The sequence below is a fragment of the Patella vulgata genome, chromosome 3, assembly GCF_932274485.2.
Source record: "Patella vulgata chromosome 3, xgPatVulg1.2, whole genome shotgun sequence".
NCBI lineage: Eukaryota > Metazoa > Mollusca > Gastropoda > Patellidae > Patella > Patella vulgata.
Window position 1 is genome coordinate 8,036,044 of NC_065881.2, and position 23,165 is coordinate 8,059,208.

A 23,165-nucleotide genomic window follows, 5' to 3' on the forward strand; every position below is an offset into this window, starting at 1 on the left:
TATATATAGATATTATTCAGAGAAGTCGTGTAATGATATAAAAGATTAGTGCTAAATGATAAGGCCAGTTCAATTTTTCGTCATAAGTCACGAGATGTAAACAGGGTTAGCGCTAATCCCAACCCTAACCCTCACCATGGACCTAGCCACAATGCTTACCTTAACCCTAACCTACAATCTCGCCAACAATCACGTGTCCTAACATTGTTTACATCTCAACGACCTTGACAAAAATTGAGCCGGCCTTAACAAATAGATTTAGCCATAATAATAAAGTGAGTAAATGACTATTTATAGTATCTGACGATACTCCATAAAAGCATACATGATGAGTTTAAGCAACATTTCAACAAACAGTCCTCCCGACAGCGACGATAGCACAGAAATGGAGGCGTCGGGTTCCACAAGAATTGCTGACGATACTTCGGAAAATGCTATGGACAAATTCCTGCAAAATTCCAGAAAGTAAGTCTTTTTTAAATACCTTTTCTGTATGAACCATTTGTATTTTGTCCTTGGGTCAATGTAGGCTAATTAATGATCCAATGTCGTCTATATATTTTGACTTTATAGGGCGGGGACAATCTGCATTACTGTTGGGGTTTTTGGGGGGCTTTTTTTGTTTTTGGGTTTTTTTTTTTAATTTAATTTTAATCGACTTGTATTTGTAATATATTATACGCGAGAAAAAAAAACACCGCAACAATTCGAAAATTTCCGATCAAAATATTTCCAAACAATTTGTTTAAACCTTTGATTAACATGCAGGCGCTTGCCATTTTACATTTAGTCTGCCCTTTTAAACCAATGTAAGGCCTATACTCCAAAACGTGGTTTCGATACCGGTTCTAAGTGACAAGGAGTAGGTTCGTCTGTCCAACCTCGTGGGTTTTCTCTGGGTCCTCCCGCTGCTAAAGACCTCTACGCGCAAGCGAATTATTGAAATTAAATTGAACCATATATTAGACCTAGTTTGTGTCGAGTGGACGTTAAACTCTCTCTCTCTCTCTCTCTCTCGATACCAATTGACTCACAATAGCAACATCCCTATTCTTAGTATTAGACATACCTTAAACTGTCGTTTTAATGGTAACTAAAATGGAAACAATTCAACACCCTTTAATTACGTGCACGATTATTTTTATACGCTCGTGTGGGTGTATACTTCCGTCGTCCCTGTCCGTTCGGGTGTCCGTTCACCGTAACCTTTTGGATTATGGCCCTTAGTTGTACAAAAAATGAGTTTTTAGTGTGTTCTCTGTCCAGCTCTTGCAAAATTTGGGCGTATCTTGCATGACAATCGCTTGGTTTATAAATAAACTAGCAATAAGATTCTTTATCATTCTGGATAACCAAAGAAGAAAATGTTCATTATCGAACTTGGTAACGGTATTGATGCAATAGAACTAAAGTCACTATACACCCCGCAATTTAGTCTCTATCGTCCAGACAAATATTCTACCGGGGTCTGGGTGACCCAGACTAGGTAATTAGAAGCAGGGTTATTGTGTTCTAATCATAGGCGTACGAGCCGGGGGGGGGGGCAGCTGCCCCCCTAACTTTCGGGCAAGCTGACTTTTCGGGCAGACGGATAAAGTGAAATAAATTTTTTATTTCATCTACTTGGCAAAATAAAGTGCCCGAAATCAAATAAAACATTAATTTTACGGGTTGGAATAGCAGTAAAATGCGTTTGCTGCCGTCAAATATTCCAAAATTTTCTTGGGCGGTCCATACAAGGTCAGCTCCGCTTCTTCGTATTTCGAAGTAAACCTTCGCCGCTGTCTGTAAACCTGAAATTTTTCGGGCATTTCTAATTTTGCTTCCCTAACTGTCATCGAGTCCTAAAAAAACACTAATTTTACTTTTCTTTTAATTGAATACCACGAATTTGTACTGAGGTGACTATGGATTAAAACATTTTGTCTGGAGCCACTCTAATTTGTGCGACATTTTTCGGGCATCGATTATTATTTGTGAATGCAGCTGCAACAGTCTGATTGAGTGGTTGGAATTCAGAGTGCGATTTCGGTTACAAAAACATTGGATACTTTTGGAATTGCTTACACGGGCTAGAATAGCAGAAAACGCATTTGCGGTGGTTAAATTTTCAAAATTTTCTCCGGGAGGATGGGTGGGGCCCCCATACCCCGCGACGATTGATTTGTTGTTTGAAATTCGGGTCAGCCAGGTAGGCTATATTGGACCGAATTGAAGTTGCTGTATTCACAGGCTGGAATAGCAGTTAAATTTTCAAAATTTTCTCCCAACAATCCCGTCTCCGTGGACTATGAACGATTGATTGGAATTCGAGTCAGCCACCTTAATTAGGCTATATTATTAGACCATGCACTTCGAAGTTGCTTTGTTCACGGGCTGAAATACCAGGAAAACGTGTTTTCAGCCGTCAAATATTCCAAATTTTTCTTGGGGGGGAGGAGGGTCCATGCAAGGTAAGCTTGGTTTCTTCGCCTCTCGAGGAAGACCGGCGCCGCTGTCTGTAAACCCGAAATTGTTCGGGCATTTCGGGTTCTGCCCCCCTAACTGTCATCGGGCCCGTACGCCTATGGTTCTAATGTCTCGACCAATCAAATTGCTTATCTCTGATTAGCCTGCGCAGAAAATGCTCATCGTTGAATTCTGCGAACTTGTCTGCGATATCACCTCGGTGGAAGCGGGCGTTAAATAAAGCTATTTCACACAAACTCTGTGAGGCATTCCCCTAATGAATAACACCAGGGCCCTTATTCACGAAAACTTAAACTAAAATACAATCGAAATTTTAAGAAATACTGTAACTTCATTGGATATATGCAAATTGATTTTACTGGTCAGCCAATCGAATTGCAGTATTTCTTAAAATTTCGATTGTATCTTAATTTAAGTTTTCGTGAATAAGGGCCCTAGTTTAAACATTATATCTCAATTAGAAGCAGAAGACCTACTGTGTCCCATAAATTGTGATGGACCGACAGACCGATGAACCCCATTTTAACGGCCCCCTGTTTTCTTCAAAAGGATGGAGACAAAAAGAACAATCCATTTAACAATGAACCAAATTAATTTTTTAATTATATTTTTGTTCTTTAGTGAACTGATGTCTGAGTTGAGGCGTTTGGAGCAAGGCGACAGACCGGTTACCGGACAGGGTCACCAGGAGTCCGTTAACCAGTTCTTCGCCAAGAGAATGCAGACGCCTGCTGGTGCTGAAGGAAAAGAGAATGTTCCCAGTAATGTAGACACTGTTGAAGAACACCGACCAGATGCTGTAGTTGTAGAAGTACAGGGTCTTTACGAACAACGACGAGTATCAGCTATGTTACAGTCGGTAGGCTTCAGACGTCAACTGGATAATATAATCCGGGGCAGCGTAGCTGCAGCTCCAAGGCATGAACAGCCAGTTAGATTAAGAACTGGACCACCGCAACCAGCAAGACGCCAGCAACCTGTTGCATTAGGTGCTGGAATACCACAGCCACCAAGACCTGACAGTTCACTATCCTCCAGCTCATCAGGTAACAATTTTCGGAATATTTTAAAGCAAAGTTCAGTTTACTTTAAAATCTGATAGAGAACCGATAATTAAACGAAAGAACATTTGTATTCTTTGAAAATTTCACAATCTAATCCAACATTAATTGATTTATAATTATAGATTCTTCATTACATCTCAATATTACACCAAGACCACCTGTTGCACCAGTATCATCTACACCAAGACCACCTGTTGCAACAGTATCATCAGCAGCACCAGCACCGCCACCAGCAAGTCAACCTCCACAAGACACACCAGCAATTGGTATATGGGAACCTGTGCATTCTGAGTAAGTCAATGTTAGCCATAAGGATATTTGGTGCCGCAAAGTAGCATGTTAAACCCTATTGCATTGCATTTCATTTCATTAATAGATTCTCTTAATATTTCCAGTAGTATATTTATAATGCTTTAAAGCGGTGGACACATTTGCCGAATCATTCGGCCTAATCAGTCGGCGCCGAATTTTATTCGGCCGAATGGGTGGACACACTAGGCGAATGCTTCGCCCGATTCACCAGTCAATTACATCACCTTTCACGTCACATGATTAGACATAGCGGCGACGATGTCGCCAATCAATCACGTGACTGTTCGATGTGAGTGGATGATGAGCGGTGATTGGCTAATGAATTCTACATTCGGGCGAATGCTTCGGCGAAGCGGACACACCAGGCGAATATAATTCGACCGAATATATCAAACATGTTTGATTCGTGCGAATCATTCGGCCGAATCACAGTGGACACACTAGGCGAATTTCGACGCCGATTGGCCGAATCAATGGGCTAGTGTGTACACCGCATTAGTTTCTTCAAAAGAACTATGATGATTAGCCATTTTAATGAATACCTTTAACATCCGTGAGCAATAATTACTTTAAAATTCCTCCCTTTTTAGTACAACACCACGTCCATTAACATGGAATCAGATTAATGAAATACACCATGAAGAATTGGTACAGGATATCAGAGAATTAATAGCACAACATATTGTATCAGATACTCTTGGAGGACAATTCCGTGGAACTTTGGAAGTATTGATGCAGGTTTGTTTTAAAATATTCACCATAGTCTGTCCAGGCGCATGTCCGAGGGTGGGATGGGGAAAGGGGTGTCCATATCCTTTTCTGCTTGCGCAGAGCATATTTTTTTCTGCTAAGTTCATCGAAATAACATCGAACAAAGGTGCGAAGCATTTCCTCCGTTTTGAACTCACTCAACTAAATGACCAGAAATCTTGTCTCAGAGCTTCTGATTTTATAAAATTCACAGGTAATCCTCCCAGACCTCACGCTAAACTCGACGTTGTCTTTACTACCCCAGACCTGCTGAAATTCCTGGACTCGTCCATTATTATTTAGAGCGGTCTCATATTTTACAGGCCGACCAATTTGTAACTAAAATGCAAGGTTGTAACCTTTTGTCTGGAAGTTCCAGCTGATCTGAAATGATGATCAAAATTGCCTAATGGCTATACATAATATCCATAGAGTGACCCGAAAAAAGGCAATCATCCAGAAACTATTACAGCCGTCAAGTCAGAAACCTGTTTTCTCCCACTGCTAAAGATCCCTACGCACAAGCGAATTATTGAAATGAAAATGAACCATACGTTGAGTGGACGACTGGACGTCAATCCCCTCTCTCTCTCTCTCTCTCTCTCTCTCTTTCTCTCTCTTTTGTTGTCATTAGTTACTATTTTATATTCTTTTACAGGGTCGTGTTCCTGAAAATGGTACTGAAGTAGCTGAATATATTCGATCTAATTCTGCCCATGTTCATCAACGAAATGATTTTAGTCATCTGGGGATTGACAATTTACAGGAAGACAACTGGGACAATATATCTGTTACTAGCGTCAGTGCTCATGCTGTTCCCTACACACATGTAAGTCTTTTTCATCGTTCAATATGAAATGAAAATGAAATGAAATGGGGTTTAACGTCCTATTGTTCTGCTCCTAAACTGGGCTAATGAAGACGGGCATACGCCATACAGTGTGCTATGAGGGAAATTTTGCCCGGGCAGCGGCGCTACGGCCTACTCTTATATCGAATTCTAACAGCCATGGGATCTTTTACGTGCACGCCAATGTGTACACGGGACCTGGGTAATTCGTCCCATCCGAACGACTAGACAGCTGTCCTTGTCAGGACCTCCGTCCTGCATCACTGACAAGGGGGAACCACGCCGGAAAATCTGGATGAACTTTCATCATCGTTCAATATTCAATCTGATTACAATACAGATCTATATTTTGTTTCATTTTCTTATACTTTCAATGGCCTACACTACATGTAGATCCGACCAGTTGTAGTGGGAGGTCGCGTCAGGGGTTATACGCGCGGCATTTGATCTCATGACGTCAGCGTTGATGTTTCTAGTGGGTTACCCACAGTTCCGTCCACCTGACCCCAAATACTTACGGTAACAGACCGTTTCATTGGCTAATCCTTCACATCATCGAGAACGCGGGTTTATATAACAATTCTTCCAGATCCTAGTGTAGTGAAGACAAGTAAAACAAAATTTTGAACTGTACAAAACGAAACGAAACAGGACCTGTGTTTTAATCAGATTTTTCAATATTTAAACCCCAATAAATTTGATACGGCCTAGAAAAACCATGCCTGTTCTTACAGTCACTTGGCAAAAAAATTACCGTGTCTAAAATATTAAAAGATTTAATTTATTCCTTTTACAGAGTAACCTGCACTTAAGTAGAGAAATAGCCAGTCTGAAATCGAAACTAGAACAGATGCAGAATATGATGAAATTAAGTTTTGATCTACAGATGGATATACAACGATCAATCAGACAAGAAGTTGCTGCTGCTATAAATAATGGTAAGTATTTCATCATTGAGTGATCAGGACACTGTGGCTTTAAATAATGGAGGGAAGAAATGAAATGGGGTTTAACGTAATGAAATGGGGTTTAACTCCTACCATATAGTGTGCTATGAGGGAAATTTTCCCGGGCAGCAGTACTATGGCCTACTCTTACATTGAATTCCAACTGCCAAGAGATCTTTGACGTGCATGCCAATGTATACATGGGACCTCAGTTTTTTCATCCCATCTGAAAGACTAGACAGCTGTCTTTGTCAGGCCCATGGAGGGAAGAGGTCGAGCAGTTAAGGCACTGTGGCTTTAAAAATGGGAGGGGAGAAGAGGCGAGAGAGGGAGAAATGGGGTTTAACGTCCACTCGATACAAACTAGGTCATTTCGGGACTAAAGTAGCGATATTGTAACTAATTTATTAAAACCAACCACATCAAGTTATATTTTAATCTTTTAAACATTCTTTTATTATTTAATCCTAATATGTGAACTTCTCTTCCTTCTAGGAGCATCAGCTAGCACAACAGCAGCAGCAACACCACCTGCATCCAAACCAGTTTTAGATAGCCATTGCTTGATCTGTCTAGAAAAATTTGCCGACACCGTTTTATATCAGTGTGGTCATATGTGTATGTGTTTTATGTGCAGTAAAGACTTACAAAGCAGGGGACATAACTGTCCAGTCTGTCGCGCACCTATTAAAGACGTACTTCGTGTTTACAGAAGTAATCAAAAATAAAATGCATTGCCAGACACCTAGTTAAAGATACATTATGCAAGATTAGATAAAGAGCTGACATTTCTCATTGTAATAGTTAACAACTAGATAATGTAAAGGGAATATGCTCAAAATGTCAGTCATATTGCTCCACTCTGAACCGAGATATTAGCATTTGAGTTTTACGCCTAGTCTCAATCATCATTACTTTAGTCGGTAGATAAACAACATAATCTCGATTATCCATTTTTTGATTTAATCATCACAGAGCGTTGAGCAGCAAATCGGATTCGAATCCAGAGAAAATCTGACACATAAGATGGCATCGAGAGTTAATTAGGGTCTTTTATGTTAATAAATGTCTAATTAATAGTTAATATAACATTTAAGGCCTAAAGACTGACCTGCAATAGGAAGATTTAGCTCTTGCATAATGTATGTTTAAATTGTGAATGTAAATATTAAATTAAAAACATATCTAGAAAATTTATTCATCAATTTTATGATCCAAACCTTGTGATAAGTATAGTGTGTTCTAAATTATACACCCTTATTTAAAGTCGAATTTGAACCACTCCCATTTAACCCAACCTTTTCTTTTAAAAAATTTAAAACATTTGTGCATTTAAGAAAGAGTATTTATTGTATATAGGGGTTTCTTTTCATTTAAAATAAATTTATATATACAAAGCATTTGTGATGCATGTTGTTCTTGGTGTTAACATCCGCTTTCCCAAAGGATGATATTGCAGACTGGACCCTTATTCACGAAAACTTAAACTAAGATACAATCGAAATTTTAAGAAATACTGCAATTGACTGCAATTGATCGAATTGCAGTATTTCTTAAAATTTCGATTGTATCTTAATTTAAGTTTTTCGTGAATAACAGCCCAGGTCTTTTTTTTATTATCTTGGTGCACATACACAGGGTCTTTCTTGTGGGAGGAAACTCACGAGGTTGAGAGGTCACCCCTATCTCCAAGCCACATACTCACACCAAGGATCGAAACTACGACCACAAGCCAGAGATCACTGGTCAGCAAGAGCTCGAAGAGCGATGAATGTGTGTGTCCTGTCTTTTCAAAACAATGGATCATTGTGTACAATAAGAGAGAGAGAGAAATGGGGTTTAACATCTACTCGACACAAACTAGGTCATTTCAGGACTAACATATGGTTCAATTTTATTTCAATAATTCACTTGCGTGTAGGGTTCTTTTGCAGTGGGAGGACCCAGAGAAAACCCACAAGGTTGAACAAGTGACACTACTCCTTGTCACATACAACCGAGAATCGAAACCCCACCAGTTGACGCAAAGACAGACCTTATGACACAGCACGCACGCTCTAACCATTTGGTGTTGTTAGCACTCTAATTTGGTCGAAAATCGGATCAATGGGGCAATTAATTAGAACATCATAAACATGACATGTTTTGTTAACACATAGGATGAGACCCAATTCACACCACATGGCCAATCATTTGCATCACATGGTTCGTTTGGCAAATGACATATTTCGTCTCTTGTGCGTGCTTACAGTGTATTTCTTCCCCATTAATATCCCTCCCTTGACATTTGGCACCACATAATAAAAACCTTAAAGTAGACAGTTACCAATATTTACAATTTATTTATCAAATTATTGTTACACTGTTGGGGTTATTATAAATTATCTGACACTCAACTGATTTATTAACCTAAACCACCCTGAAAATTAACAATAAGTAGTTCTTTTATAACTTTCCTGCCTTTTCCATAGCCTGTAATTAAAAGTATATTATTTAGAAACATGTTAAAATCATTCCAGAAACATATTAAAATCATGTCAGAAACATATTAAATCATGTCAGAAACATGTCAAAATCATGTTAGATCAGAAACACGTTCAATTCATACCAGAAACATGCTAAAATCATGTCAGAAACCTGTTCAAATCATGTCAGAAACCTGTTCAAATCATGTCAGAAACCTGTTCAAATCATGTCAGAAAACTGTTCAAATCTGTTCAAATCATGTGAAAAATGTTAATTAAAGCCGCTAATTGTCATTTTAGTTTTGCGGACAATGATCTAATTTTCCATAGCGAAATCCATGCTTCATTGTACTCCAATAGATTAAATTAAGAAAACAAAACCAAATTATCAATAAGAGCTAATCTCCCAGCTTGGATTCAAACAGATTATAAAGACACTCCTCAGATTGTAAAGTCAAAGGTCAAAGACTGGACAACTAGTGTAGTACTACCGGACTTCTTTATTTGTTGTGTTCCTTGTGATCGTAAATAATACTACAGCAACAATGATTTCACAGCTTTATTAGTAAACTGGAAATAACTTTGCAGGTTCCTCGTTCTCAATGGTAATGACTGGTAAGAATCTCTGGGTGAGCTCTAATCTAGCTCTCCTCTACACCCTAATTTATACCCCCTACTTTCCCAGGTCTTTAATAACCTTGACGTGGATTTCCACGCCATATAAGGAATAAAACTCTATATTTCCCACAAACAAGACAGGCAACATTACCTATTTTTGGTCAACCGACCATAGGTCAATAAACAGCTAGAATTTGTGGACTATTTTGACAATGATTATAATTTAACTAAAACATCACTGTTTTTTACGAACAACTATAACCACGTTCATTTAGTACCTATGATTTGACTTTATAGACCAAATTGAAGAGACAATTTTATAAAGAGCCAAAATTGTCTCAAGGGCCATAGTGCTACACTAGCTGGGCATATAAACAAAGATGAATGAAATGAAATGGAGTTTAACGTCATACTGTTCTGCTCCGGACTGGGCTAATGAAGACGGGCATACGCCATACAGTGTGCTATGCGGGAAATTTTGCCCAGACAGCAGCACTATGGCCTACTCTTATATCGAATTCCAACTATCAAGGGATCTTTTACGTGCATGCCAATGTGTACACAGGACCTCGATTTTTCATCTCATCCAAATGACTAGACAGCTGTCCTTGTCAGGCCCTTCGTCCTGCATCACGGACAAGGCGGGAACCACACTAGAAAAACTGGATGAACTTTCTTGACCAACGCGACCTCCAGACTAGCAAGCCAGTGTCTTACCCACTTAGCCACCACCGTGATTCCCCCTTGTGAAAATCAAAGGTCAAAGACTGGACAACTAGCTGTGCATATGAACAAAGATGTAGAGAGAAATGGAGTTTAACGTCCACTTAACACAAACCAGGTCATTTTGGGACTAACATATGGTTCAATTTTATTTCAATAATTTGCTTGCGCGTAGGTGTCTTTAGCAGTGGAAGGAAACTGGAGGACCTGGAAAAAACCCACAAGGTTGGACAGGCAACCCTCCTCCTTGTCAAGAAGAAATTCGGGAATAAAAACCATGTTAGTTGACTCAATGAAACAATACACACATGCTAACCCATACATGCCAACCTGAGGAGATTGAAAATCAGAATGCCTTGTAATGAAGGTAGAGGGATCGGTGCGAAGCACCGTGAGTGCCGGAGCTTGAAGAGTGTGGGGTTTTTGGCCCACCTAAGGGCCCCAAGAAAATTTTGAGAAATTAGCTCCTTTTTAAAGCAGTACCTTGTATTATTGGATAAAAACAGCTGGTGATTTAGGTCCATGCATCTGAGTTTTTTTTACCTATTTATATACGAAAGACTAAACAAAATGCAAATTCGTGGCTCTACGCGAGGACGTAATGGTTCCTGGAAATTCTTTGCCGTAAGTTTCCGGGTATTTTTGTCTGACATTTGTTTTGGAAGTCGTAAATTATTTATATTGGGTTTTATTTATAATTGTAATTTGTTTTTTTTTCACACATGGAAAACAGCTTGAAAACATTTTTTATCAAGTCAGAAGGAAATATGGCTAAGAAAGAAGCAACAACGTAACTGGCAACTAACGGTAAACCCGCCGTGTACTGTCCGAGTGTGTGTATGCGAGAATGGCTCCGCGTAGCTAATAATATCCGCGAAGTATGCAAATTAGGCACGGCCTATGACGAAATAACCACATGACATTTTAATCCCGATTAGTCCAGACATATTAGCTTGTTCCATTTTATATTAATAATAATCGAGAAAACTGGAGACATGTTTTCGGCTATTTCCGTCGTTTTACCACGAATTATGCAAATTAGACACGGCAAAAGACGGAAATAACCACATGACATTTTGATCTTGATTAGTCCAGACATAATAGCTTATTCCATTTTATATTAATAATAATAAGGAAAACATGACACATGTTCTCGACTATTTTCGTTGTTTTACCGACTCATACTACGACAAACAGTATCGCCATCAGATTCACAACAAACAGCGAGAATGCCGAGACAGTCGTCAATATAAAAATAAAACGAGAGGGATTTTATCAATCAAAAAGGTCAGGCATGAAATATAATAAATTTTTTCCAATAAATTTTAAAAAACGGAATTATAAAGAGTAAAATCGGAATTCAGAGTTAGACTCAGAAAAACAGAATGATTCCGACAAAATCGGAATAGTTGGCATGTATGCTAACCATTCAGCCATCCAACCCGTCCCACCCCCCCCCCCAAAAAAAAATTGAATGTACAATATTATATAAATATAGAATTTCGCCATAGTAACGAAAAATTACCTTTAACATAGTAGATCCTAGTTGTGCTGGCGACATAGTAACTTCAACACCAGCCTCTCGTAATGCCTCTATTTTATCTTGAGCTCCTCCTTTTCCCCCAGCAATAATAGCACCAGCATGCCCCATTCTTCTACCAGGAGGAGCAGTTAAACCTGCTATAAACGAAACTACAGGCTTGGCTTTGGGACCCTGAAATTATAAATTTGAAACTGACAATCCCAAAAAATGAAATTTGATAGGCCGCTTTCATATGACCTAATTCTTAAATATTTATATTGAGAACTTGGTCCTGTATCGCAAAACAAGTTCAACCATGTCTAGAACAATCCTGTGGTTTCTGGCAAGCGCTGTCAAGCAGTGGTCATGAACAGCCGACTCCACCAGAAGAGAGAAAGAGAAATGGGGTTTAACGTCCACTCGACACAAACTAGATCATTTCGGGACTAACATATGGTTTTAATTTTATTTCAATAATTTGCTTGCGCGTAGAGGTCTTTAGCAGTGGGAGGAAACCGAAGGACACGGAGAAAACCCACGAGGTTGGACTGGCGACCCTACTCCTTGTCATGTACAACCAGTGATTCGAAACCACGCCAGTTGACTCAATGACAGGCCTTATGATACAGCGTGCACGTGCTAACCATTCCGCCATCCAACCCCTCCTCCACTAGAAGAGGAATACAGTAAAACAACATAAACTTACTCTGTTATGATTTCTGAGATATTCCGAAGCTTTTTCCTCAGCTTGACCACCAATTTCTCCAATTAAAACAATACCTGAAAAACAGTACCATACATATTTCATATAATAGAAATAAAACTGATTTGCTATAAATAAAAACATGAAATTAAACCCTAGAGCCGCTGTCCGGGCAAAATTTCCCTAATAGCACACTGTATGGCGTGGACCCGTCTTCATTAGCCCAGTTCGGAGCAGAACAGTAGGACGTTAAACCAGTGATGGAATTTCAAAATTTTTCTTGTCAGACATTTTTACCGAAAATAAAGGGGCATAACTCTTATCATTATTTAAGCAGGGGGTCTCAGACCACAATTAAAAATCACGCGTCAACAAAATATTCAAATGTGTGGCTCGTTATTTTTCATATGTAATTCCCGTACGGTATTCAAATTTATGTCAGTAATATTCCTACAAAATTACGTGTTGTCGTAATACGATAGAATGAAAGTGGGTCGACAGTCGACTCGTACTTTTGTTCAAAATCACCTCCAAAATTCCGAAAAAATTTTGGCAGTGACCGTCGCTCCATGATACTGAGCCAGTGAAAACATCTGCTAAATAATAACACTCACACGTGCTATCGTGTAAAACAATTAACTACTTAGATGTACACTATTCCAAACAAAATATTTGTTGTCATTTCTCAGCTTGTTTATTTCTATTTTTTAAAACATAAACCCCATTCAAAATACTATCATAAACCCGAGAATATGCCATCAAAAGAGTAGGATGTTAAACCCCATTTCATTTCCTTTCTTTTCCGACGTGATAATTGTCACGCTTACATCTCTTGTAAACTTTAGTTTTCTATTATTGTATTATAACCAGAGAGAGAGAGAGAGAAATGGGGTTTAACGTCCACTCGACACAAACTAGGTCATTTCGGAACTAACATATGGTTTAATTTTATCTCAATAATTCGCTTGCGCATAGGGGTCTTTAGCAGTGGGAGGAAACTGGAGGACCCGGAGAAAACCCACGAGATTGGACAGGCGGTATCATAACTATGTGTGGGTATTTGTGTAAAATAGCTTTATTTAACGTCCGCTTCCACCGAAGTGATATCGCAGACAAATTAACGGATATACAGTATTAATTTATAAGTTAACGTGATCATTGTCACGTTTACATCAATTGTAATTTCACACGTCTCGCAAGATTTCTACTTTAGTTTCCGATTATTGTATTATAACCACGTGTGTGTGTGTGTGGAATAGCGTTAAACCCCATTTCATTTCATTACCCTATAGGTGCAGAAAAGAACATTAAACCCCATTTAATTCATTCATTCATTCATTCATTCCAAGTATATCTGACTTAATTAATCTGAATATTACTCACCTTCAGTGTCTGGATCAGCTAAGAAAACTTCCAAACAATCTATAAAATTAGTTCCGTTAAAAGGATCCCCTCCAATACCAATACATAAACTTTGACCTAAACCGGACTCTGTGGTTTGATGAACAGCTTCATATGTTAAAGTTCCAGATCTTGATACAATACCTAAAATATTATAACATGGTATTCATGGTCATTAGGGAGAGAGAGGTGGGAGAGAGAGAGAGAGAGAGAGGACTCAATGACAGACCCTGTGATACAACGCGCTAACCCTTCGGCCAACCAAGATGGGTTTAACGTCCACTATGTCATTTAGGGACTAACATATGATTCAATATTATTTCAATAATTCGCTTGCATGTAGGGGTCTTTAGCAGTGGGAGGAAACCGAAGGACCCGGAGAAAACCCACGAGGTTAGACAGGCGACCCTAGTCCTTGTCACGTACAACCGGGTCTTTAGCAGTGGGAGGAAACTGGAGAAAAGCCACGAGAGAGAGAGAGAGAGAGAGAGAGAGAGAGAAATGGGGTTTAACGTCCACTCGACACAAACTAGGTCATTTCGGGACTAACATGGTATAATTTTATTTCAATAATTCGCTTGCGCATAGGGGTCTTTAGCAGTGGGAGGAAACCGGAGGACCCGGAGGACCCGGAGAAAACCCACGAGGTTGGACAGGCGACCCTACTCCTTGTCACGTACAACCGGGGATTCGAAACCACACCAGTCGACTCAATGACAGACTTTATGATACAGCGCGCGCACGCTAACCATTCAGCCATCCAACCCCCCTAGAAAAGCCACGAGGTTGGACAGGCGACCCTACACTGAACACAAAACTGTTAATTTATTCATCACGTGCTCAACAAAATAACGAATACCTCAGAAGAAGCACCCTATAGGCAAGGTCGGTCTTGCCACAATTTTAACAATAACATCATCAACATTTGAAAAGTAGGTGTCAAATTACACCTGTCTCTTATCACATGATGTTATTTCCATGGAAACAAGTTGTAAGAACCCTCATGTCGACTGCAACTAGTTACCGCTAGGTGCAGTGAGTTGCAGAAAGTTGAACATGTGCAACTGTCTGCAACTAGTTGCTTTGAGTTGTAAGAGGCGCTTGGGTCGATCTTTTTCAGTTGCTACCAGTTGCTGAAATGCCAGTTGCTTTCAGCTGCAAGGTCAACATAAGCCCCCCCCCCCCCCCACATTTAGACCCCCACCCACTTAACCTCCCCAACTCCCTAATCGAAATATGTGCCGAAATATGCAAGGTATTACATAAAGGCCTGGATAAGATGTACAGAGTTAAAGCAAGATCAAGCCTTGGTTACATGTCAAGGCTTGGATACATGTACTAAATTATAGTCTCACCTATTCTACCTTTCTGGTGTATATGACCTGGCATGATTCCTATTTTACATTCACCTGGCTGAAGTAAAATAAACAAACCTAGATTTACTTATCATGTATATATTATAGTTATCTACATATATAAAACTACAGAACAAACAGAACCCCATATGGTTCAATTTTATTTCAATAATTTGCTTCCTTGTAGGGGTCTTTAGCAGTGGGAGGAAACCGGAGGACCAGTTGAAAACCCACGCGGTTAGACAAGCGACCCTACTCCTTGTCACATACAACCGAGGAATCGAAACCATGCCAGTTGACTCAATGACAGACCTTATGATACAACACACATGCGCTAACCATTTGGCCATCCAACACCCCCCCCACCCCCAATGCAGAAATGAAGTTTGATGTCCATTTTTTTCTGCATCCACTGGAATAATGAAGATGGGCACAAGCCAAAGTAGTGTTCTGGGGGAATTTTGCCAAGGCATCATCAAATTTCAACTATCAAGGGTTCTTTTACGTGCACACCAACAAATATATGGATAGAACTCATTTTTTTGTCCTGTACTACTGACCAGGCCCCGGTTTCAAATAGCATTCCAGACTTACGTTAAGAATTCACTCAAAATTGTTTGCCTTATTTTAACTTAAATAAAGTCCTTTGTGAAACTTTTATTGTTTTAATGTATCAAATACACCAATATGTTCAAAGTTTTGTGTTTCTGGATCAAAGATATTTCTCATAAACAGTGATTAAAAGTTGAGTAAATTCTTAAGCCTGAGAATGCATTGTGAACTCACTGAGCCACTAAAAAAACATGTTATCCCTAAAAGTGGCTCAAGTTTCATTTAAATTAATTATATAAAATATATCAATTTCATACTTTTATTATGCCTGGACAGTTGGGTCCGATTAATCTAGATTTGTCTTGTCGTGTAAGTCTATGTTTGACTTTAACCATATCTTGTTGTGGTATTCCTTCCGTTATACAAACTATAAGTGGCATCTCCGCATCAATCGCCTCTAAAATAGCGGCTCCAGCGAAAGGTGGTGGCACAAAAATGACTGAAGCATCAGCCCCAGTTGCTTCCCTTGCCTGAAATAGAGAAATGGGGTTTAACATCCACTCAACACAAACTAGGTCATTTCAGGACTAACATATCGTTCACTTTTATTTCATTAATTTGCTTCCGCATAGGGTTCTTTAGCAGTGGGAGGAATGGGGGGGACCCGGAGGAAACCCACAAGGTTAGACAGGCGACCCTGGAATCGAAACTACGCCACCTGAGGAGCTTTCTCGGCCAACACCGGGAGCGAACCGAGATCTCCTACTTAGCAATTCAGCATCTTACTCACTGAGCCACAGAGTATTTTGGAATAAAGGCTGTCATACTTTTATTCTTTTGTAACAGGAACATTTACACAACTCTAAAAACCTATCAAGGATAACAACCCATTAAGAAATTATAAGAAACAATTTGATTGTCGTGTAAGTTGTGCGGCCAGTTTCAACTTTACTGTCATTGTACACTGGATTGTCTTAACTAGTGAGAATTAGTGTGTATTGTGACTGGTTGACTTGGATCTCACCAATAGTTGGACAATTTTTCTCACCTTTACAGTCATTGTTTTTCAAAGCGAGCGATCACTCTCTAACACCTGCTGCGCACCTGAATGTAGACAGAGGGGAGGTTTTTCTCCCTCGGTTTAAAATTAAAAATCGATCTTCCTTACAAGGTCATGGGGGTTTATTATCATTTATAAAACCAGGAATCACTCTCCTTAATATCAGATCACTCTCCTTAATTTCTAAATCACTCTTCTTATCAAAACTGGGAGATCTTTTTAGGGGATCATTTTTTTTGGCTCTCCTCTAAAATACAAACGACGACTGTCTTTAAGTATTATATCTACTGATAGAGAATCTAGTTCAGAATTATTTCCCCTGAATTAGAAAATCGGTTTCAGACCAGTTATTTGATAATCTCACTTACACAGATATGGAAGTAACAGACTTCCGACATGACAATTAGTCACAGCTAAATGTTATTTTTCAAAGAGACTTTCCACGTTACAGTCGCCTGTGGAAACAACTAGATATCTTTGATAAATCTCTGAATCTCGGCAAAACTTAATTAAACATACACTATGCAAGAGCTAAATCTGCCTATGGCAGGTCTTTCTTTAGGCCCGAAATGTTAAATAAACTATTAATTAGACATTTATTACCAAAACAAGACTATCATCGACTCTCGATGGCATCGGATACTCAAGATTTTAACTAGATTAAAACGGTTCGCCATTTAAAAATTTAATTTAAAAATGGGAAAGCGAGGCCAAGTCCCGATTATACAAGTGCCCTGGTTACCACTGTGCACGCATCTTGTCAAAACTGCAAACAATGATAACTTGGCTGAGAATGAAGTAATTTGAATGAAATTTTCAATATTTTCTTTTTTCATCATCTATTTTTGAATTATTATAGCAAGAATGACCAACTCTTTATCAAAATCTTTGTATCTTTAAACTAACCTCTTTAACTGTATTGAACACAGGCTGACCAAGATGAGTTGAACCTCCCTTGCCAGGTGTCGTCCCTCCTACTAACTGGGTTCCATAATCAATGGCTTGTTGGCTGTGAAATGTGCCCTGAAAAAAACCCCAAAAAAACATAATTGTACCTGTTTAACTAAATGAAATCAGGTTTAATGTCATACTCGCCACCGACTGGGCTAATGAAATGAAATGGTGTTTAATGTCCTACTGTTCTGCTCCTAACCTAGGCTAATGAAGACGGGCATACGCCATACAGTGTGCTATGAGGTAAATTTTGCCGGGCAGCGGCACTATGGCCTACTCTTTATATCAAATTCCAACTGCCAAGGGATCTTTTACGTGCACGCCAATGTGTACACGGGCCCTCGGTTTTTAGTCCCATCTGAACGACTAGACAGCTGTCCTTGTTAGCCACGGTGGCTAAGTGGGTAAGACGCTGGCTCACTAGCCTGGAGGTCAGGTGTTCCATCCCTGCATTGACCGAGAAAGTTCATCCAGATTTTCCGGCGTGGTTTCCCCCTTGACAGTGATGCAGGATGGAGGGCCTGACAAGGACAGCTGTCTAGTCGTTCGGATGGGACGGAAAACCAAGGTCCCGTGTACACATTGGCGTGCACGTAAAAGATCCCTTGGCAGTTGGAATTCGATATAAGAGTAGGCGATAGTGCCGCTGGCCGGGCAAAATTTCCCTCATAGCACACTGTATGGCGTATGCCCGTCTTCATTAGCCCAGGTTAGGAGCAGAACAGTAGGATGTTAAACCCCCGTTTCATTTCATTTCATTTCATTTCAAACAACTAGACACTGTTCTTGCCAGGACCCTTGTCATAAAATCACAGACAAGGAGAAGCCATGCTCGAAAATTAGAGAAAGGTGAATCTTTTATAGTGAGAACTGCCAGCTCTTTATCTAATCTTCCATAATGTATCTTTACTAATTATTGTATTACATCAACATCATTTTCATATGTTATGGAGTGAAGTACAGTAAACACAGTTCAAGAACCTCAATTGTTACATTCTATACACAGCGGTCACAATTTTAATACATTATTGAGTGAGACACCAGGTGAGATGCTGGCTCGCTATCCTAGAGGCCGTTTGTTCGATCCCTGCATTTCAAACAACTAGACACTGTTCTTGCCAGGACCCTTGTCATAAAATCACAGACAAGGAGAAGCCATGCTCGAAAATTAGAGAAAGGTGAATCTTTTATAGTGAGAACTGCCAGCTCTTTATCTAATCTTCCATAATGTATCTTTACTAATTATTGTATTACATCAACATCATTTTCATATGTTATGGAGTGAAGTACAGTAAACACAGTTCAAGAACCTCAATTGTTACATTCTATACACAGCGGTCACAATTTTAATACATTATTGAGTGAGACACCAGGTGAGATGCTGGCTCGCTATCCTAGAGGCCGTTTGTTCGATCCCTGCATTGGCCGAGAAAGTTCATTGGGATTTTCCGACCTGGTGTTCCCTTGTCAGTGGTGCAGGAGCGCGGGCCTGACAAGGACAGCTGTCTAGTCATTGGGATGGGACAATTCGATATAAGAGTAGGCCACAGTACCACTGTTCTGGCAAAATTTCCCTCATAGCACACTGTATGGTGTATGCCCGCCTTCATTAGCCCAGTTCGGAGCAGAACAGTAGGATGTTAAACCCCATTTCATTTCATCATAAAATGCATGAATTCATCGACACTAGAACATATTTTCCAAGTTTTTCATATTTTAACCTACTTGTTTGCCTGTGAAACCTTGACAAATAACTTTTGTATTTTTATTTATTGCTAAATTCTTTCGGCTTGCATTATATAATGTTCGAACTGAAGTCGATGATTTTCCAGCAACTGCAAAAACAAGCAATAAAATATTTCAATTATGTGGAAGATTTACATATTAAACAGAGACTGAGAGAGAGAGAGAGAGAGAGAGAGAGAGAGAGAGAGAGAGAGAGAGAGAGAGAGAGGGGATGTAAACTCCACATGACACAAACAAAGGTCAAATTTCAGGATTATTTATTGTCAATATCCTAAAACCTCTATTGCAGATTCCTATTACAGTGGCACTGATTACAAAGCCAATTATTGTTCGAATTTCTTCATATTTACTATATATAGGCCTACAAGCTACTGCATACCTTCAATTCTGCATATTTTGTGGATTGATAGGCCTACCTCAGTACGTGGCTGGACTAAAATTACTAAATGCTTTAGCTTACTGTATTCTAAAAAAGAATATGACATAAAGGAGCTAAATCACTAACATTTGGGACCTAGAAATTGACACAAGTGGGTCGCAACTCATATAATACTGTAATATGAATGTATATAAACTGATATACATTCAATGGTTTCCGTTTTTACTCTAATTTCAAATCAGTTATGTTCCGCGAAATAAGCCTGCAGTCTCAATCGAATGCAAATTTCTAGCACCTGGTTATTCCAGTCTACATACGCTGTTTGGTTTGGTGCAATATGTCTATAGCCTCGTTCCTCGAGTCTCTTGCTAGAACTGGGGCTGAAATGCATTATGGTACACGATTCGTGTACCAATGGCAAAATGTTTATTTTGTCTTAAATATTGGATATCAGAAGCCCATCTTCTTCCGGAAAGATCACAGCATCAATGTTGATTTAAATTGACAAATAATTTGTGTTTTCAATGTTGAAGATTTTGGATGATATTGAGTTAGAGACTTAGCTACTTTAAATCTAAGACTATAATGGCCTATTGTGCTTTTCAAAATTTTAACAATGGTATTTTTATATTATAATAGACCTACTGTCTGATTCATCGTAAATTTTAAACGGATTTCTTAAAATATGAACAAACTACTTAACTTTGGTTATTATAAACTTACCTGTGTGTTTGTAATGAACTCCCGTTCGATAAAATCCATTGCACAACTAATTATCACAACGATGAAAACAATTTCTCTCTTGAAAAATTTGAAAATTTACTTGTAATTTCGACAGAGTCGATGTCAACAATGTCTTCGTGACGTAATGGTCGAATCCAATATACCTGTTGCGGGGGTTGGTTAACATTGAAAGATAGTTTGACAGCGCGATCATTTTGATCGTATATGGGTTTGGGCGACGAAAAATATCAATTGAAGGCAATTACATAGGAGATTTATATGGTAACCATTGATCGCCAGTCTATCAAATTTTCTTCACAATCAAAATATCACTGATTGCACGGATACTCGTAAAAATAAAGTCATGAATAAACTATAAATATCCTATCTTCTTTATGTTATAAATAATTTAACAAGGATCATGAAGCTTATCTCCGAATTCTCTGAGTGTATTTTTAATTTTATACGCATTCTTTCGATCGAATAATAACCGCTTCAGTAACATCTTTAAGCGTGTTGCGGCAGCCCTCAGCGTGTCTATTGCCGTATTGGGTGCCCGGGTGGGTATATAATGCTACTAAGCCCGTATGACCCCGTAAGAAGCGGAACATTAATTCTCGATTCGACAGTTTTGACCGAAGTGTGATAAAGCCCGTAAAACGAATATATAGTTGTGTTTGTGCGGCATGCGTGTTCAAAAGTAAATAATCCCATCCGAGTCGCTAATCAAATAATTAGAACAAAATATTTCAAAAAGTAAAGCTATAAAATTTGCAGAGATTTTACTAGAATGTAAAAGACGGTAACTAAATACAGGAATGCGGGTAGTTATGTGTGCGAACGCTCAAACTCAATGCCAATTGTCGTAGGTATCCAGACCACTCGGCCCAAAGACTACTCGGACTAAGACCAGTCGGACCAAAACAAGACCAGTCGGACCAATTAAATTATATTATAAGGCTAGACAATATGCTATTTATTTATTATTAAATCACAATACAAAGAAGCAAATAATTCTTATACGGAATTCTTATATTTAGAGTTGTTTGGTTCAATTTTGTGTACGGAAAATAAATCAACGATTAGTTTTAAAATTAATTAATAATGGTGCCAAAAAAAAATATCAATCTAATTTTTCTTTACTCTTGCAATGAGACTCGGAATGTCCAGACTTTAGACATTTTCTACATATACGGGTATACTATTCTTTTCTGATAGTCTAATTTTACTTTTTCCACATTCGCGGTATCCCCAGTGGTTTCATTCCGTTCTACCCCACTAACCCCTGGGTTACTATATATGGGGGGGGGAGGGTGGTGGAGACACGTTTTCAAGTTATCCGCCCTTGATGCGTTAATATAAACAGCACATAATAATACGAAGACCGGACGTTTATATGCCCCTTTTTAAACGTGACTACAAGTGTGGTTCTCGATATTTTGCGATTTGGAATACAATTATCAATTTATTCAAACAACACGTTATTATTAGTTCGAGTAGTCATATTAAAACACACACAATTATCAATTTATTCAAATAACACTTTATTATTGGTTCGAGTAGTCATATTAAAATAAACACAATTATCAATTTATTAAAATAACACTTTATTATTGGTTCGAGTAATTATATTAAAACAAACGCAATTATCAATTTATTAAAACAACATTTTATTATTGGTCCGAGTCGTCTTTCTGTTGGGTCCGAATAGTCTTTTTGTATGGTCCAAGTAGTCTATTTGTTTGGGCTGAGTGGTCTATCAGTTGGTCCGACTGGTCTTCAACCGAGTGGTCTTTGGTCCGAGTGGTCATGGATTCTTGTCGTAATTGTACTTGAATTTCCTATGCTGTCACCCCTAATACGAAATGATATCTTCCGCAGAGTGACGTAACCATCTTCCATGTTGGTATTTTTCTCTGGGAAAAGTTTGTGATATTTCAATTTTTCAAGAGAGAACTTGTTTTCATCGTTGTGATAATTAGTTGTGCAATGGATTTTATCGAACGGGAGTTCATTACAAACACACAGGTAAGTTTATAATAACCAACGTTAAGTAGTTTGTTCATAATCGAAGAAATCCGTTTAAAATTTACGATGAATCAGACAGTACCAATACCATGCTATGCATGCTTAACCCCTGTTCAAGTTTTAAAAATAAAGACACATTACGAAATACCTCTTTTGCCTTTTTAAAATTTTAAGTAGATAGTGTTATTATGATTAGTATTAGCCCTACAGTAAATGTTTAGACATCCCTATAAATAAATAAAGCTAGCATAAAGCCTTCACTAGCCTAAAGGTAAGCAGAATAATCGTCAGAATGCATGTGATCATAAATGTTTGATAAATATATGGACTGCAATGAATAAACTAAATAAGCTCTCGGTATTCAATCGATCACAAATTGTCTTTGACTCATTGTTAAACAACTATGCGTATTGTTTATTTGTATTTCTATTGTAATTTGTTATTAATCGCATTTTTACCGGATAACCTAGCTAGGACCTTGCAGGCGGCTGCCATCTTGATTCGTCTGCAGGGTAAAGGTTGCTGGATAATCCAATCAAATTAC

At 38.7% G+C, this 23,165-nt stretch overlaps 2 protein-coding genes across 2 annotated transcripts; one reads left to right on the top strand and one right to left on the bottom strand.

Moving 5' to 3' along the window:
• The first annotated feature begins 123 nt into the window (after positions 1-123).
• LOC126815917 (uncharacterized) lies at positions 124-7,790 on the top strand. The gene is made up of 7 exons (XM_050542019.2): positions 124-465; positions 3,091-3,515; positions 3,656-3,824; positions 4,436-4,583; positions 5,254-5,424; positions 6,242-6,383; positions 6,888-7,790. The coding sequence occupies exons 1-7, from the start codon at positions 326-328 to the stop codon at positions 7,118-7,120; spliced, it is 1,428 nt and encodes a 475-aa protein (XP_050397976.2). The 5' UTR covers positions 124-325; the 3' UTR covers positions 7,121-7,790.
• A 924-nt stretch (positions 7,791-8,714) lies between these two features.
• LOC126815940 (succinate--CoA ligase [ADP/GDP-forming] subunit alpha, mitochondrial) lies at positions 8,715-23,139 on the bottom strand. The gene is made up of 9 exons (XM_050542063.2): positions 23,080-23,139; positions 19,471-19,580; positions 17,698-17,814; positions 16,049-16,261; positions 15,180-15,237; positions 13,807-13,968; positions 12,427-12,500; positions 11,724-11,912; positions 8,715-8,864 (listed from the first exon to the last, which is right to left on the bottom strand). Exons 1-9 carry the CDS (start codon positions 23,114-23,116, stop codon positions 8,838-8,840), a joined length of 987 nt encoding a protein of 328 aa, XP_050398020.2. The 5' UTR covers positions 23,117-23,139; the 3' UTR covers positions 8,715-8,837.
• Positions 23,140-23,165: the final 26 nt, after the last annotated feature.

What these genes read in the sequence shown, in the direction of transcription:
- LOC126815917 (XM_050542019.2), top strand. Translation starts at nt 326, where the DNA reads ATGATGAGTTTAAGCAACATTTCAACAAACAGTCCTCCCGACAGCGAC. An exon ending in CTTTGGAAGTATTGATGCAG is followed by an intron (nt 4,584 to 5,253) that starts GTTTGTTTTAAA and finishes ATTCTTTTACAG; the next exon opens with GGTCGTGTTCCTGAAAATGG. An exon ending in ATGCTGTTCCCTACACACAT is followed by an intron (nt 5,425 to 6,241) that starts GTAAGTCTTTTT and finishes TTCCTTTTACAG; the next exon opens with AGTAACCTGCACTTAAGTAG.
- LOC126815940 (XM_050542063.2), bottom strand. Translation starts at nt 23,116, where the DNA reads ATGGCAGCCGCCTGCAAGGTCCTAGCTAGGTTATCCG. An exon ending in AAGGTTTCACAGGCAAACAA is followed by an intron (nt 17,815 to 19,470) that starts GTAGGTTAAAAT and finishes GGTTTTTTTCAG; the next exon opens with GGCACATTTCACAGCCAACA. An exon ending in TGTTCAATACAGTTAAAGAG is followed by an intron (nt 16,262 to 17,697) that starts GTTAGTTTAAAG and finishes TCTCTATTTCAG; the next exon opens with GCAAGGGAAGCAACTGGGGC.